This window comes from Chiloscyllium plagiosum, unplaced genomic scaffold, assembly GCF_037043375.1.
Source record: "Chiloscyllium plagiosum isolate Xiang-an unplaced genomic scaffold, Cpla_swu_hap1 HiC_scaffold_16, whole genome shotgun sequence".
NCBI lineage: Eukaryota > Metazoa > Chordata > Chondrichthyes > Orectolobiformes > Hemiscylliidae > Chiloscyllium > Chiloscyllium plagiosum.
Window position 1 is genome coordinate 9,937,642 of NW_028270154.1, and position 17,403 is coordinate 9,955,044.

A 17,403-nucleotide genomic window follows, 5' to 3' on the forward strand; every position below is an offset into this window, starting at 1 on the left:
TTTATTTTGTGGAACATTAGGAGATGGTCTATGAGGGATTGGTAAAACCAATGCTTTCCAGGACAAAGCTGGGGTACAACATGGCTCTGATTGTGTGTGGCACCGAGGCATCTGTCAGGAGCAGGCTGCTCCAGGGCGATGAGAAGTGGGATGGCATCATGTGTAAGGTAAGACAGGGTAAGGTAATGATGATGTAATTGGACAGGTAATTGGGATGCTCAGGCTAATACTTTCAGAGAATCATTGAATCCCTACAGTGTGGAAACGGGCCATTTGGCCCAACAAGTCCACAGCAATACTCCGCAGAGTAACCCACCCAGACCCATTCCCCTACCCTATTACTCCGTATGCACCCTGACTAATGCATCTAACTTACACATCCCTGTACACTATGTAATTTAGCAAGGTTAATTCACCTAACCTGCACGTCTGTGGACACTGGGAGGAAACCAGAGCACCCAGAAGAAACCAATACAGACACAGGGAGAATATGCAAACTCCACACAGACAGTTGCCCGAGGCTGGATTTGAACCCAGGTCCCTGATATTGTGAGGCTGCAGTGCTAAGCAATGAGCCACCATTTGACGTCACAGTTTTGGGTCTGACCCTGCTCAATTCATAAATCTGCAATTTAATAACTGGTTTCAATAATGATGACCTTGAAACTGTCATTGATGATCATAAAAGCCATTTTGTTCATTACCATTCTTTAGGAATGGAAATCTGCTACTCTCACTTGGTCAATGCCAATTGATTCCAGACACACAGAACAATGATAGTTGACTCTTCCTTGCCCTCTGAAATTGTCTAGCAAACCACTCCTTTCAAGTGCAACTAGGAATGGGCAATAAATGTTAGACTGGCCATCAACACCTACGTACCATGTAAGCACCGATGAAAGAGTAAGGAGAAAAACAACTTCCTTAGGAAACAGCCTGTTTGTGTCATTGAACCCATTCAGACCACCACTGCCAGTGTTTACTTGTTTGTTGTCTTGACATGATGTTGGTTTGTCATGGAGTCATAGAGATGTACAGCACAGAAAAAGGGCCTGTCAGCCGATCATGTTCAGATTAGAGTGGTGCTGGAAAAGCACAGCAGGTCAGGCAGCATTCGAGGAGCAGGAAAATCGACTTTTCAGGCAAAAGCCCTTCATCAGGATGAAGGGCTTTTGCCCGAAACATCAATTTTCCTGCTTGACCTGCTGTGCTTTTCCAGCACCACTCTAATCCAGACTCTGATTTCCAGCATCTGCAGTCTTCACTTTTGCCATCATGACCAGGCCAAACAAAAACAAACACCTAATTATTCTAATCCCATTTTCCAGCACTTGGCCCATAGCCTGATATTGCTTGGCATCACAAGTGCATATCCAAATACTCTGTGGCCCTTTCATGTTGTACAACCTATTTTCTTTACTTTCATACGAAGAAATAAATGAGTGGTACACTTAAAGAAACATGATGGAGTCTCTTCTTCCACCCAACCCCTAAATTAGTCAAGACTTTGTCCAGGGCTTTAAGTCCATAAGATCATTATATGTTAGAGCAGAAATAATCCATTCAGCCCATCAAGTCTGCTTCGCCAATCAATGAGATCATGGCTGATCTGATAATCCTCAGCTCCAGTTTCCTTCCTTTTCCCCACAACCTTTCATTTCCTCACCAATTAAAAATCTGTCTATCTTAGCCTTAAATACATTTAGTAACACAGACTTGGCAGCTGTCTGTGAAATAATTCCACAGAGGTGGATATCCCGTCACCAAGTCACCCTTTATTTATACGGGGAGGTCCCTGACACTGATCCAGCTTCCTCAGAGCCAGTTCTCAGAGTGAACAGAACCTCTGACACTCCTATTTATTTTTTAAAATTTTTTAAATTTTTTTTTTTAAATTTTTTTCTTGCAGGTGTGAGACACAGTGAAAGACACAAAGTGCACAAATCTTTATTCAAATTCCACCACCAGGAAGATAGGAAAACACCCGGGTGGCCAGTGACAAACACTGCCCTTCACATCAAAGGGCACTGCTTTGTGATCAAAACAGTGAAGGGGAGGGTAGGGACTAAATCAAAATAGAGTTGGAGGGAGAAATGATGCACTCCATTCCCTACGGCACCCACCTCTCCCTGAACAACTCCAGGGTGTTGGTGGACACCGCGTGCTCCTTCTCCAAGGACACCCGGGCCTAACGTAACTGCGGAAGAGGGGCAGGCAGTCGGCCCTAACGACCCCCTCCACGGCCCGCTGCCTGGACCTGTTGATGGCCAGTTTGGCCAGGCCCAGGAGCAGACCCACGAGGAGGTCTTCAGACCTGCCCTCCTTCCTCCGTACCGGGTGCCCAAAGATCAGGAGCGTGGGACTGAGGTGCAGCCAAAAACAGAGAAGAAGGTTTTTAAGGAAATCAAAAAGGGAGTGCAAACGCCCACACCCAATATACACGTGGTCCATGGACTCCACAGCGCCACAGAACAAGCAGTTGGGCTGGGAGTCCGTGAACCACTGCAAACTGTGGTTGCAGGGGACTGCTGCGTGCAGCACTCTCCACCCCAGATCCCCGAGAGAAAGGGGGAGGACTCCCGCGTAGAGAGCCCTCCACTGGGGAGACACTCCTATTTATATCTGTCAGCCAGGGCTCCCTGATTGGATCAGAGTAAAAACACTAAACAGGGGACTCTTATTCGATGAGATCCATCTGGTCGACCACATTATAATCTCTACACTCTGCATTAAAGAAATTTACACATTCACAACCCACTAAAAGAAAAATAATTCCTCTTTAATTCTGTCTTAAATGTGCGACCTCTTATTCTGCCCTCTGATCCTAGACTCTAAACAATCTTTTACTGCATCCTATATCACCGTCTCTACCATTTTCCCAATAACAGATGTTAAGCTAACATCAATCTGTTATTATTGTCTCCCTACCTTTTTTAATAAAGGTGTTACATTGGCAGCTTTCCAATTCTCAAGGACTTTTCCAGAAACTAAGAATCCTTGGAAGATTACTAACAATGCATCCACTATCACTGCAGCTATTTCCTTTAATATGCCAAGAAGTATTCCATCAGGTCCTGGGAACTTTATCTGTTTTAAGGGGGCTGGCTCAACTGCAGCAGAGGCCAGGATTGGAGGAAATCAGTGAAAGTAGTGGATGGGCGAGGAAACTCCATCGAAAATCACACCCATACCGGGCACAACACCTTTAGCTGACTGTTCTCCTCTCAGGTTAATGGCTGCTCTCCTACTAGAGGATGGAAAGGTTCACTTCTCTGGCACAGCTCACTGAGGAGTCAGGGATTCAAAATTTGTTTACCTTCTCAGGGAAGAACAACTACTGGCCTTCACGTTCACACCTGGTGGATGAATTTTTAGGTAGCTACAAAGGGGTTGGTTAGCTCAGTTGGCTGGTTTGCAGTGAACCATTCAATTCCCACATTGGCTGAAGTCACCACTAAGGAGTCACCCAAACTCTCCCCTCGCTTCAGGTGTGGTCACCCTCAGGTTAAAACATCACCAATCGTCTCTCTCTCTCTCTCTCTCTCTCTCTCTAGTGAGAGAGCATCCTATGGTCTGGTAAGATGGTGGTGACTTTAACGTATACAACTTGGGGCAGCACGGTGGTTCAGTGGTTAGCACTGCAGCCTCACAGCACCAGGGTCCCAGGTTTGATTCCAGCCTTGGGCGACAGTCTGTGTGGAGTTTGCACATTCTCCCCGTGTCTGCGTGGGTTTCCTCCAGGTGCTCCGGTTTCCTCTCACATTCCAAAGATGTGCAGGCCAACTGAATTGGTTATGCTAAATTGCCCGTAGTGTTAGGTGCATTAGTCAGAGGGAAATGGGTCTGGGGGGTTACTCTTCGGAGGGTCGGTGTGGACAGTTGGGCAGAAGGGCCTGTTTCCACACTGTAGGGAATCTAATCTAATCTAAAGGTTTTACCACTGTGTAGGGTGTCATTGGAGGACCAGCGGGGATCACCACTGTGTGATTAGAGGACCAGCAGGAATCAGGGATGTGTGATTGGATGACCAGTAGGAAACCGTCCTGTGTGATTGGATGACCAGCAGGAATCTGGGCTGTGTGATTGGATGACCAGCAGGCATCAGAGCTGTGTAACTAGAGGACCAGTAGGAATCAAGGCGGTTAGTAATGTGTTGTGGGGCTTAGTTCAGGAGAATGGAGTGCAATCTCTAGGCTAATGCTGTGGTAACTTGGTACCAACTTCCAGATGAGATATTGAACCAAGGTCTTTTCTATCCTCTCATGCACGTGATAGACCACATGGCATTTTCCATCAAGCAACATCATTAAAAATACAATGACCCAGTCACTATCGTATTCCTGTATCTGAGAGCTTGCTGTGCACAAACTGAGTGCCATATTTCCCACATGAGACCAGTGACTACACGTTAATAATGTCCAATGATTTTACAATTTCGGGATGCCCAGACTGAAAGGCCTTATATAGAAATGCAGTTTTGTTTTTACTAGTTGGCACTCTGGCGAAATACTAAATAAAACTAAGGCCGGATAAACTTTTGTGCAGATTTTAAAGGAATTGTTTGAAGAATTGAAGAACGATGAAGATCATCAGAAGCATCTTATCACAGTTTCAAATATTCAGGTAAAATCAGTTGGATTTTATAACACATAATCACACAGCCCTGATCCCTGCTGGTCCTCCAATCACACAGCCCTGATTCCAGCTGTTCCTCCAATCACACAGCCCTGATCCCAGCTGGTCCTCCAATCACACAGCCCTGATTCCAGCTGATCATCCAATCACAGAGCCCTGATTCCAGCTGTTCCTCCAATCACACAATCCTGATTCCAGCTGGTCATCCAATCACAGAGCCCTGATTCCAGCTGTTCCTCCAATCACACAATCCTGATTCCAGCTGGTCATCCAATCACAGAGCCCTGATTCCAGCTGCTCCTCCAATCACACAGCCCTGATTCCAGCTGGATCTCTAATCACACAGCCCTGATTCCTGCTGGTCCTCCAATCAGACAGGCCTGATTCCAGCTGTTCCTCCAATCACACAGCCCTGATTCCTGCTGGTCCTCCAATCATACAGGCCTGATTCCTGCTGGACCTCCAATTACACAGCCCTGATTCCAGCTGTTCCTCCAATCGTACAGCCCTGATTCCAGCTGTTCCTCAAATCACACAGTCCTGATTCCTGCTGGATCTCCAATCACACAGCCCTGATTCCTGCTGGATCTCCAATCACAAAGCCCTGATTTCTGCTGGTCCTCCAATCACACAGCCCTGATTCCAGCTGTTCCTCCAATCACACAGCCCTGATTCCTGCTGGACCTCCAATCACACAGCCCTGATTCCTGCTGGACCTCCAATCGTACAGCCCTGATTCCAACTTTTCCTCCAATCGTACAGCCCTGATTCCTGCTGTTCCTCCAATCACAGAGCCCTGATCCTTGCTGGTCCTCCAATCACAGAGCCCTGATCCTTGCTCGTCCTCCAATCACAGATGGCTGTGGATAATTACTTATAGAGAAACTGATGTGCAGGCTGATGGGAAACAAAGCAGAATTTGGGCACCAAGTTAAAACAGCCAAAGAATTGTTGAAGACAATAAAATGCAGATGCTGGAATCCAAGGTAGACATGCAGGAGAGCAGAAGAAGGGTTATACCCGAAACATTGACTTCTCCACCTCCTGCTTGTCCAAAAAGAATTGTTGAAGGCATGATTGGCTGAAGCAATCCTGTGATTCTCTAGATGTAAATGTTGTTGTTGTTGTTGTTGTTGTTGCTGTTGTTGTTGTATCTGTTTCCTGACTGACCAACTGATTCACCAATCTTCAGTTTCACAGTGACGATTCCACAGTCGATCTGCTCAACCCCCACAACAGAGAAATACAATGCCTGCACCATTCAGTGTTGGGGCTGTAAGTGAGATCTCTCTTCCTGGTACATGCTGCTTGTATTAAGAGTCCTTGATCTATATGGCTCATGTGTTACACTTTGCATGTTAAGAGGTGCCCAGTACTTGTCTTTCATGTGCAATACTGGATATATTTGGATGATAGATTTCATGTGTCACACTATAAACCTTGGTGTAGAGATTGGAACCTAGACTACATTATCCTTGATTGGGGTAAAATTTCTAACACCTAGCTACACAGCCCTGATTCCTACTGGCCCTCCAATCATACAGCCTTGATTCCTATGGGTCCTACAATCACACAGCCTGAGCCAATCAGGAAGCCCTGGCTGACCAACAGAAACAGGGGATTCCAGGCAGTGGGCCATGGAGGGGATCATTAGGGCCCATTGCCTGCCCCTCTTCCACAGCTATGTCAGAGCCCAGGTGTCCCTGGAGAAGGAGCACACGGTATCTATCAACACCCTTGAGATTTTCAGGGAAAGGGGGGCACCACAGGGAGTGGAGTGTATTATTTCCCCCTACAACTTTATTTTGATTTGATCCCTGCCCTCCCCTCACTATTTGATCACGCAGCATTGCCCTTCGATGAGAAGGGCACTGCTTGTCACTGGCCACTCGGGTGTTTCCTTTCTTCCTGGTGGTGGAAATTGAATAAAAATTTGTACACCTGTTGTCTTTCACTGTGTCTCACACCTGCACACACACAACATGGGTTCTGGGGAAAATATAAGCGCTATTGCAGTTAGACAGTAGTGAGGGGATTTAAAAAAAAAAATAATCAGGAGAGAGAGGAAAAAAATATAACCAGGAGATTTAGAATCTCCTCAGTTTAGGGCACTGACTCTTTGCAAAAAAAAAATAGAAACAGGGGATTTAGAATCTCCTCAGTTTGGGGTAATGACTCCGAGCTGGCTGGCTACAGCCAGTATACTGAGCACAAGTAAATAAAGGGTGACTTGGTGACAGGATACCGGCCACTGTACAGTTATTTCCCTTGGGAATACATGGTGTGAATATTGGAGAAAGTGAGGACTGCAGATGCTGGAGGTCAGAGTCAAGACTGTGGTGCTGGAAAAGCGCAGCAGGTCAGGCAGCATTCGAAAAGCAGGAGAACTAACGTTTCGGGCGTAAGATCTTCATCAGTGAATGTTGTATGGGATACATGCTGTGTGAGCTGTACGCTCCCTATGAAATCAATGATTCTCTGATTACACACAGCATATTTTCTTGGAGTTGCAGTTATGTGATCAGAGTGAACAAAGAGTCATTATGACCACTGAAGGAGGCCATTCAGCCCATTGAGTTTGTACCAAAGATACATGAGAATATCCACTGTATGCAAGTTTTCCTCCAACCTGACTTGGAACTGTCTGTTCCATCACTGTTTTTAGGTTACAATCCTGGAACTCTCTCCCTAACTGCACTGTTGATTCACCTACACAAGATGGACTCCAGGAGTTGAAGAAGACAGCTCAATACCGGCCTTATCTTGGGCAATTAGGAATGGACAATAAACATTATCTAGCAGGAGGCTGGAAGAATACAGCAAGCCAGACAGCACCAGGAGGTAGAGAAGTTAACGTTTCAGGTATAACTCTTCTTCAGGAAGGATTATACCCAAAACGTTGACTTCTCCACCACCTAATGCTGCCTAGCTTGCTGTGTCCTTCCAGCTTCCTGCTTGTCTACTTTGGGTTCCACAATCTGCAGTGAAAAAGTGTGGCACTGGAAAAGCACAGCAGGTCAGGCAGCATCCAAGGGGCAGGAGAATCGATGTTTTGGGCATAAGCCCTTCATCCACAATCTGCAGTTTTTTCCGTCTCTAATAAAAGTTACCTGGTCAGCAATGCGCATTAGTCAGCTCTATTCCAGGGAATTAAAAGAAGGTTAGCCAAACCTCCATATGAGGTGAAGCACTACACCTCAAGAAGGATAGGTTGGCACTGGAGGGAGTACAATGTAGGTTCACAAAATTATGCCTGGGCTTCAGGGTTCCATTATGAGGAGAGATTCTACATGTTAGGCCTATTTTCTCTAGAATTGAGAAGGATGAAGGTGATATGATTGAATTCTTCGAGCTATTAATCGGAGAAGACAGGTTAGATAAAGATAAACTACTTCCACTAGCTGGAGATTCCAGAACTAGGGGGCATCATCTATAAATTAGGGCCAGACAGTTCAGGAGAGATGTTAGGAAGAACTTGTGGTGGTAGATGTTCTGAACACTCTTTCACAAACAGCAGCTGATGCTGGATCAGTTGCGAAGTTTAAATTTGAGACAGATAATGTTTTGTTAGGCAAAGGTATTTAGGGAAATGAGCCAAAGGTATATGGAGATAGGCCACAGATCAGCCATGATCTCATTAAATAGTGGATAAGACTTGAGGGGCTGAATGGCCTATTGCTGTTCCTAAGTTCCTATAAGCAATGAATTCCATTCCAAGAGATAGCCCAATGAGATGTCTGTAAAGGTGACTGCGGAATGGAAGCTAGCAGGAGCTGAATTGAAATACATCAGTGAGAGTGGACATGAAGTTCAGAGGTTCAAAAGTAAATACCCCAATCTTTTTTTTAATGTGAGAAATAATACCACTATCATCAGACTGTGTGAGCAGTAGAGAGAATGCAATGAAGCATAAAAGTAACAAGAAACTATACAAAGAGAGCTTAAAGACATTAAACTCTGCTATCCAATGGAAATGTTGAAATAACTCAACAGTGGCCAGTATCCTGCCACCAAGTCACCCTTTATTTACACATGGAGAGTCCCTGACACTGATCCAGCTTTCTCACAGCATACAGAATCCTGGCACTCCTGTTTCTATCTGTCAGCCAGGGCTCCCTGATTGGACCAGGTTAACAGCCCCAGTCAAGGAACTCATATTCCATGAGGTCCACCTGGCTGACCTCTTTACAATCACTACAGGTATGTAATTGGGGATCACTGCAAAATGCATAAGATATTAAGTTCCAAAGAAGGCTCATATTTTCTCCAGTCAAGTTCTGCTTTTAATTCAGATGTCCAGCACCCGCAGAACTTTGCTGTATTTTAGCATGATATATTAAAATGTGTTTAAAGCAAGGTGGGCCCTGAGAACTAAAGATGTTTTCAGAACGGGAACATAGCCTTAAGTGCCTCATGCCTACACTGTCATTGAGTAGACCATGTTTGATCTATATCTCCGTTCCATTTGAAAGACGTCTTCTTATTTGCCAAGGAGCAGCAGAATGTATGTCTTTGATATATATTCCTTTCTTTTAGAATCACAGAGGAGCTCAGTGAGATTGCTGTGTCCAGTTGTGAAGAAGCTTGGAGCTTGTACTTAGAAGGAACAAAGGCCCAGAAACTGGCAGGAGCTCACCTGGACAGGTAGCTATCTGACAGACTGAATTGCTGCAGCAGTGTTCCTGGTGGTCAATGTTAACTCGGCTTGACAGTTGCCTGACTGTACAAATTTCACATAAACACAGAATACAGAGTCTGCGTTCCCAACACACAATGATGACTGCCGAAAGCCTGCTCACGTGCAGATGCACCAATGCTGGATTGCCAGCAGATGTCTGTATGTGTGCTTTTGATATCGTGGTGTTTGATAAAGTCACTTCAAACACATGCACATGCAACAGCCAACAACAACTCTCTCCCCTCAGCTATTTGAAATAACCATGGCTCAGTGTTTAACGCTGCTGCCTCACAGCTCCAGGGACCCAAGTTCACTTCCAGCCTTGGGTGACTGTCCATATGGACTTTGAACATTCTCTCCGTGTCTGTGTGGGTTTCCTCCCACCATCCAAAGATGTGCAAGTTAGGTGAATTGGAATTGGAAAATACAAGGTTATGGGGATTGGGGGGGATGCTCTTTGTAGGGGCATGCAGACTGGATTAGCTGAATTGCCTCTATCTACACTGTAGGGATTTCATGGTCTTCATGTCAGCTCCAGTCTTGTCCCATTTTCCTGCATTTTGAGGGAAGCTCAATATTTGTGTTCAGCACTAAACACAGTAGACCCCCGTACCCGCAGGGGACACATTCCAAGACTTACTGTGGATAGGAACAAACCCATTCATTTGAATGGGAAATTTGCCTTCCCAGCAGCCCCCAGTCCCTGGTTCCAGAAGATTCCGTATAATATATTCGGGCCATGGTAAATCGCGGGTAACTGAAACCGCAGAAAACAATTCTGTGAATATGGGGGGGGTCACCATCTTGAACTGAGGGAATGAATTAATGAGGGAACGAGTGATTTATTGTCACTTGCACTTACAGTAACATACAGTGAAAAGCTTCAACAGTTGCCACAATCCAGTGCCATTTTGAATAGTTTGACATTAAAAAGAATAAAAGATGTAACTGAAAGAGAGTCCTGAGCCATACTGATGCAAGATCCTGTGCTGAACCCATACATGTCCTCCAATCAGGAGTCCCAGCTCTGCTGTCATCTCAATGATGCCAAGAGTCCTGACCCTGGGCATACCATGTTGCCGCCTACCTGCCAACACCAGGAGTCCCCGTTCTGAACCTACTGCAGCCAGACTAAGCCAGGCTGCCGCCATCTTGCCAAAAATCCCCCTCCGGTCACCATCCTCCGAGATGTGATTTTCTGGTGCCGCCATCTTGAAAAGTTCAATGGTGACGCCAGCCCCGAACACTGGGGGAGCGCCTTCACTGATGGTACTGCCAGCACCTCCAGAGCCACCATTATTACTAGATATTAATACTGAACAATACTAATATAACAGACATAACGCAGAGCAGTATGTTATACAATCTGGGTTCTACACATATCTCTTAATTACTATTCCACGGGGACTGGCCTGTGAATGTTTCCTGTGTCCTGTGGACTCGTTCTGCAGGAGTCTTTGAGAATGGTACGTCCTATGGGCTACTCGCTTCAGCTGATGTACAACCACTGCTGAGAGATGTGCAGCTCGGACCTTTCTACAGAGATCAATTATCTACAGAAAACCAATCCAAAGATTTCCCGGAAACCTGCCTGTGAATACCTGGGCAGTGCCATCTCTATATCGCTGCTTGGCAGTGATATAGCAATGCAATGTTGTGTTTCAGTGATGGCCTTCACATTTAACAAAAAAACCCACAAGGATATACTTCCAAACATTAATTCATGGGAGGTGGGTGTCACTGGCTGGACAGACGTTTATTGACTGTCCCTAGCTGCCCTTGAGAAGGCTGTGGTGAGCTGCTTTCTTGAATTGCTGTGATCCATGTGTTGCAGGCTGCAAGGGCTGACCTAATAATGAGTGGGAAGATATTTTCCGTGGAGTGTGGGTAAAAGTAGGAAATATTGCAGCCTTGAATGAAAAATAGAATCAGTATTTAAGGTGGAGCAAGACACATGGATTATGGGTAAAGAATGGCATTGGCTTTTTATTGCTCTGACCTAATGGCCTCTTCCATTATGCCAATTACTGTACTAGGGTTTAAATGTACAAGAGGTAAATTTCCTTGGGATTTCTTCCATTTCACTACTGAGTTTTGGGGGAGTTCCACTTCCAGCATAAGTCCAAAATGGCTGCATGGTGGCTCAGTGGTTAGCACTGCTCCCTCATAGCGCCAGGGACTCAGGTTCAATTTCATCCTCAGGTGACTATCTGTGTGAAGTTTGCACATTCTCCCTGTGTCCACGTGGGTTTCTGCCAAGTGTTCCGGTTTCCTCACACAGTCCAGAGATGTGCAGCTTAGAAGGATTTCTTTTTATTATTCACTTACTGAATCACTGGCTAGGCCAGCATTTATTGCCCACCCAATTGCCCAGGGGGCAGTTACAAGTCAACCACATTGCTGTGGGTCTGGAGTCACATGTAGATCAGACCAGGTAAGGATGGCAATTTTCCTTCCCTAAAGGCATTAGTGAACAAAATGGGCTTTTCTGACAATCAACAATGGATTCATGGTCATCACTAGACCCTTCATTCCAGCTTTTTTTATTGAATTCCAATTCTACCATCTGCCATGGTGGGATTTGAACCCAGGTCCCCAGAACATGATCTGAGCTTCTGGGTTAATGGTCTACCGATAATACCACTTGGCCTTTACTGTGCTAAATTACTCACAGTGTCCAGGGATGTGCAGGCTAGGTGATTTAGCTATGGGGAATGCAGGGTTACAGGGATGGGATAGGAGGGAAGGTCTGATGAGTTGCTCTTCTGAGGGTTGGTGTGGACAAAGGGCCAAATGGCCTACTTCCCGAATGTGGGGATTCTATGAAATGGAAACTTACTCCTGTAAAGAATTAGTCCCCTTCATCAAAGTGAAAGTGGGAAATAGAAGCTCTCACCTAAGGATAGGGCTAGAGCATAAATTCTTGGCCCTCTGCTCTTTGTGATTTTTATGAATGACTTTGATGAGAAAGTGGAAAGGTGGCTTAGTAAGTTTGCTGGTGACATGAATATTGGTAGAGCAGTACATAGTGTGGAGGACTGTTATAGGTCGCAACGGGACATTGACAGATACAGAACTCGGCTGATAAGTGGGAGATGGGGTTCAACCTGGAAAAGTGTGAAGTAATTCGCTTTGGAAGGTCAAATTTGAATGCAGAATACAGGGATAAAGGCAGGTTCTTGACAGTGTGGAGGAACAGAGGGATCTTGGGGCCCATGTCCATAGATCCCTCAAAGTTGCCACTCAAGTTGACAGAGTTGTTAAGAAGGCGTATGGTGTATTGGCTTTCATTAGCAGGGGGATTGAGTTTAAGAACAATGAGGTTATGCTGCAGCTCTACAGCCCTGGTTAGATCACACTTGGAATATTGTGTTCAGTTCTGGTTTCCTCATTATAGGAAGGATGTGGAAGCTTTAGAGAGGGTGCAGAGGAGATTTACCCAGATGCTGCCTGGACTGGAGGGTATGTCTTGTGAAGAAAGGTTGAAGGAGCTAGGGCTTTTCTCATTTGAGCAAAGAAGGATGAGAGGTGACTCGATAGAAGTGTACAAGATGATGATGGGCATAGAGTGAATAGTCAGAGACTTATTCCCAAGGCAGAAATGGCTATCACAAGGAAGCATAATTGTAAGGTGATTGGAGGAAGATTCAGGGGAGATGTCAGGGGTTCTTTACACACAGAGTGGTGGGTGCACGGAATGCACTGCCAGCGGGGGTAGTAGAGTCAGATACATAAGGGTATTTAAGCGACTCTTGTATAAGCACATGGATGATAGTTGAAGGGTATGGAGGTTAGTTTGATCTTAGAATAGGATAAAAGCTGGTCACAACATCAAGGGCCAAAGTACCTGTACTGTGCTGTGTTCTACGTTCTATGTTCTGTAAGACACCACTCCATTTCCCAAAAGCACACCCCTGTTGCACTTACCTTGCCCATACAGTGCTGTATTTTGAGTAATAATTAATAATTAGGCAAATGTTGCCATAATTATTTCATTTCACATTCTTGGAGCCAGTCCAGTTAATCCGAAAGAATATCATTTGCATGTTTACAATGCTTGTCACCCCTCCAGAGCACGTAACAGTCAATGAAATGGAAACACCGAAAATGGTGCAACCAATTTGTGTACAGTAAGCTCCAACAATGAACAATGTCTGAGTGACTGCTTTAGGTGTTGGTTGAGGGAAAAGGAATCCCTGGGACACTAGGAAGAACATCCCAGCTCCTCTTTGCAATTGTGACCATGGGATATTTATATGGGGTTTGGAGGGAAATGGGGCTTTAGGTTAGCATCTCAGACAATACAGCACTCCTCCAGTGTTGGCACTGGGAGTGTTAGTGTGGATTATGAACTTAGTCCTCTTGGAGTTGAACTTGACCCATCATGTTCTCACAGAGCAGCACAGAGTTTTAAAAATTCTGATCCAGCTCCCTCAGAGCCAGGTCCTGTTATTTTTCTTTTCCCCTTTTACCCCCAGACTACCGCCTAACTGTGTTGTATGTGTGTGTGCAGGTGTAAGACACAGTGAAAGACACAAGGTGCATGACTCTTTATTCAGTTTCCACCACCAGGAAGAAAAGGAAACACTCGAGTGGCCAGTGACAAGCAGTGCACTTCAGATCAAAGGGCAATGCTGCATGATCAAACAGTGAAGGGGAGGGCAGGGATTAAATCAAAATAGAGTTGGAGAGGTAAATAATACACTCCACTCCCTGTAGCGCCCACCCTTCCCTGAACAACTCCAGGATGTTGGTGGACACCGCGTGCTCCTTCTCCAGAGACACCCGGGCTCTGACATAACCGTGGAAGAGGGGCAGGCAGTCGGCCCTAACAACCCCCTCCACGGCCCGCTGCCTTGACCTGTTTATGGCCAGTTTTGGCCAGGTCCAGGAGCAGACCCACGAGGAGGTCTTCAGACCTGCTCTCTCTCCCCTCCGTACCGGGTACCCGAAGATCAGGAGCGTGGGACTGAAATGCAACCAAAAGCAGAGGAAAAGGTTTTTAAGAAAATCAAAAAGGGAGTGCAAGCACCCATACCCAATACATACATAGTCCATGGACTCCACAGCCCCACAGAACAAGCAGTTGGGCTGGGAGTCCGTGAACCACTGCAATCTGTGGTTGCAGGGGGCTACTGCATGCAGCACCCTCCACCCCAGATCCCTGAAAGGGGGAGGACTCCCGCATGGAGAGCCCTCCACTGGGGATCCCCACCGCCCGGTAGCATGGGTTTTACCCACACAGGTACAGCTGACACCTGTTATCCCAACGAGAATTACAATTTCTTAGCTCTGAGCTCATGTTCTGAGTTGTATTTTGACCCATGTGTGAGCATAAAAATGAGAGACAACCAAATTATATCTCGCATTATTTTGTTCAGCACAATTGCACAGGTATGTGTAACAGCAGCACAATAAGCAAAATGACTAACATGCTGGGTTTGGGATGGAACTGGTGGAGAGGGGAATGCTGGACAAGATATCGGCAGAACTCTCTGCAGCTTTTCAAACAGGCCCCAGCCAAGACAACAGAACTATAGCTTAATATCTCCTCTGAAGGACATTCCCTCAGCCCTGCACTGCCAGTGTTAGCTTCAATTCTGGAATGGAGTTTAATTAAATTCAAACAGAAAGATTACATATTGATCAAAGCTGACACTTGCTAATGAAAGGATAAAGTACCAGTTGCTAAACATAAACTTTGAAACTGTGTTAACTCTATTTCTTCACTGTCCTTTGTAAACACAGGTGCACCACAATATTTACTATTACAGTGGAACGACTGCAAACCAATGGTAGCTGCACTCATTCATCCATCCAGATCTTTGACCTTTCAGGAGGGACTGAGGAAGCTGCAGTGAGTGGGTAAGTCTATAAACACTACTCCCTCTTCTACCAATAAGTTCATCCAATATCTGTCAACTTGCCTCCATCAAATCAAATACCAAAGGCCCTCAGAGATCCATGTCCTCACACAATTCTCCACCACATCGTTCCTTTCTATTGAAGACATAAACATCTGCCTCCTTTCAAGGCACTAGACAATACAGTTAATCAATCTTCGTTTATACCAACGGTCTAGAATAGAATTGTCAACTCTGGTTGAATGCATGCACCAATGTGAGGTGGTGGCATTGGGGTAATGATGAATAATTCAGAGACCCCAATCTAATGATCTGGGAATGTGAGTTCATAAACCCAGCGCAGCAACTGGTCTAAATTTGATTTGATTAAGCAAATCAAAAGCTAGTCTCCATGATGGTAACCATGAAACCATAATTGATTGTTGTAAAACCCATCTGTTCACTAATGCCCTTTAGATAAGGAATTCTGCTATCTTACCTGGTCTGGCCTACATGTGACTCCAGACCCACAAAACTCTTAGTTTTGAAATGTCAGAGCAAATAAATGAATTCAAAGGCAGTGGGGGAATGGGCAACAAATGCTGGCTTTTCCAGTGATGTTCACATCCCATGAAACAGTCAATAAAGAGTTTCATCATGTGACAACGACACCCCTCCCCTCATACTTGCTGATTCCATTGGTCACCTGACACATTGTCATGGCTCTCCATCTTCTCACAGCCAATCATAATTGGAAAAACTTGTTGTTAACCAATTGGATCATCACTCAAACGGCAAAGTGTGACCATCTCTAATCAGGTTGAAAATTATAAACAGAAATTAGAAACACAATTTTCTTAATGTTCCTAGGATTTTCTTCGCTGTGTTTTACCTGCATTGTGGAGTCTTTAATTTCTGGAGTCTTCAGGGCATTTCTAGCTGGTTGGACCGGGTTATCAATAATCCTGGGCTGTCTGATCCAAAACAAGAGGATAACCATCAGCATATTCCAGTATCGGCCCCGAAACTCTCTTCTCCTTTCAGACTCTGCTTCAAGTTCTACCTTCTTCCCTGCTAATGTGTCTTTCTTTGACTCACTGTCCATTTTGTTCCTCATTGTGCTCTGTGAAGTGAAGCTGTGCATTCAGATCATTACCTGAATCATTCAATGGCAGACAGGGTTGAAATCGGGCCAGCAGTCTGAAGTCATGTTTGGTAGATGTGGAGAATTCTTTTCACCCAGAGAAACGTGAACCTGTGGAATTCTCTGCCACAGAAAGTCATTTTGAGTCCAAAACATCAAATGTTTTCAAGAAGGAGTTCAATATAACTCTTGGGGCTGAAGGGTTCAAAAGATATGGGGAGAAAGTGGAAACGGGACTGTGTTGGGTGATCAGCGGAGCAGGCGCGGAGCAGGCGCGAAGGGCCAAATGGCTTACTGCTGCCCCTATATTTTATGTTTCTATACAGCCTTTTGGAAAAGTTCTACCGACTGCAATGATATTGTGTTTCTCTATAGTGCCACCCCGTTGGAGCAGGTGCTCAATGCTGAACCCAGTCATGAACCCTTAGGAACCTTTCTGCATCAGGCACTGGGAGGAAATAGCTACTCCGTGCTCATCTACTGTCTGAACTCGACAGGTAACCAACCAAAGAAACAGCTTGCATTTTCATAATAACTATCCCATCCCCAGGAATATCCCTAAGATAAAATGATGGTAAGAATAGAATCAGATCATGCGGCAATGCAGTAGTGGGAATGTAACCCCAAGCCCCAGGCTAACGCTCTGAAAACATAGGCTTGAATCCCGCAATGGCAGATGGTGGAATTTGAATTCAAGAAAAATCTGGAATAAATTAAAATAGAACCAGTCTCATAATAACCCTGCCACCATTGTTGATTGCTGTGAAACCCATCTAGTTCACTAAAGTCCTTTAGAGAAAAAAAATTGTATTTTTATCTTGCCTGGACTACATGTGACTCCAGACCTATGACAGTGTGGTTGACTCAAAACTATCCTTTGAAATGGCCGAGCAGTTCAAGGGACAATTAGGGGTGGGCATTAAATGCTGCCCCAGCTAGACATGCCCAGATCCCACAAATGAATTAAAAGGAAATGATGACCTGCTTCAGTCAAACCAGTGGAATCCAATCTGAAGACACATGATTACAATGAATAGGTAGTCAGTCTGTGGAGCAGTCTCCCAGGAGGGGCTGGAGACAGAATGCATTGATTCATTCTATAA

General features: G+C 45.2%; 1 protein-coding gene across 1 annotated transcript in view; it reads left to right on the forward strand.

Moving 5' to 3' along the window:
* Positions 1-17,403, forward strand: part of LOC122556975 (uncharacterized) — a 59,662-nt gene that overhangs the window by 14,248 nt on the left and 28,011 nt on the right. Inside the window, exons 5-10 of the mRNA XM_087995032.1 lie at positions 21-167; positions 4,546-4,623; positions 5,828-5,910; positions 9,172-9,279; positions 15,062-15,178; positions 16,676-16,797. Coding sequence (XP_087851158.1) covers positions 21-167; positions 4,546-4,623; positions 5,828-5,910; positions 9,172-9,279; positions 15,062-15,178; positions 16,676-16,797 — 655 coding nt within the window. The remainder of the gene's footprint in view (positions 1-20; positions 168-4,545; positions 4,624-5,827; positions 5,911-9,171; positions 9,280-15,061; positions 15,179-16,675; positions 16,798-17,403) is intronic.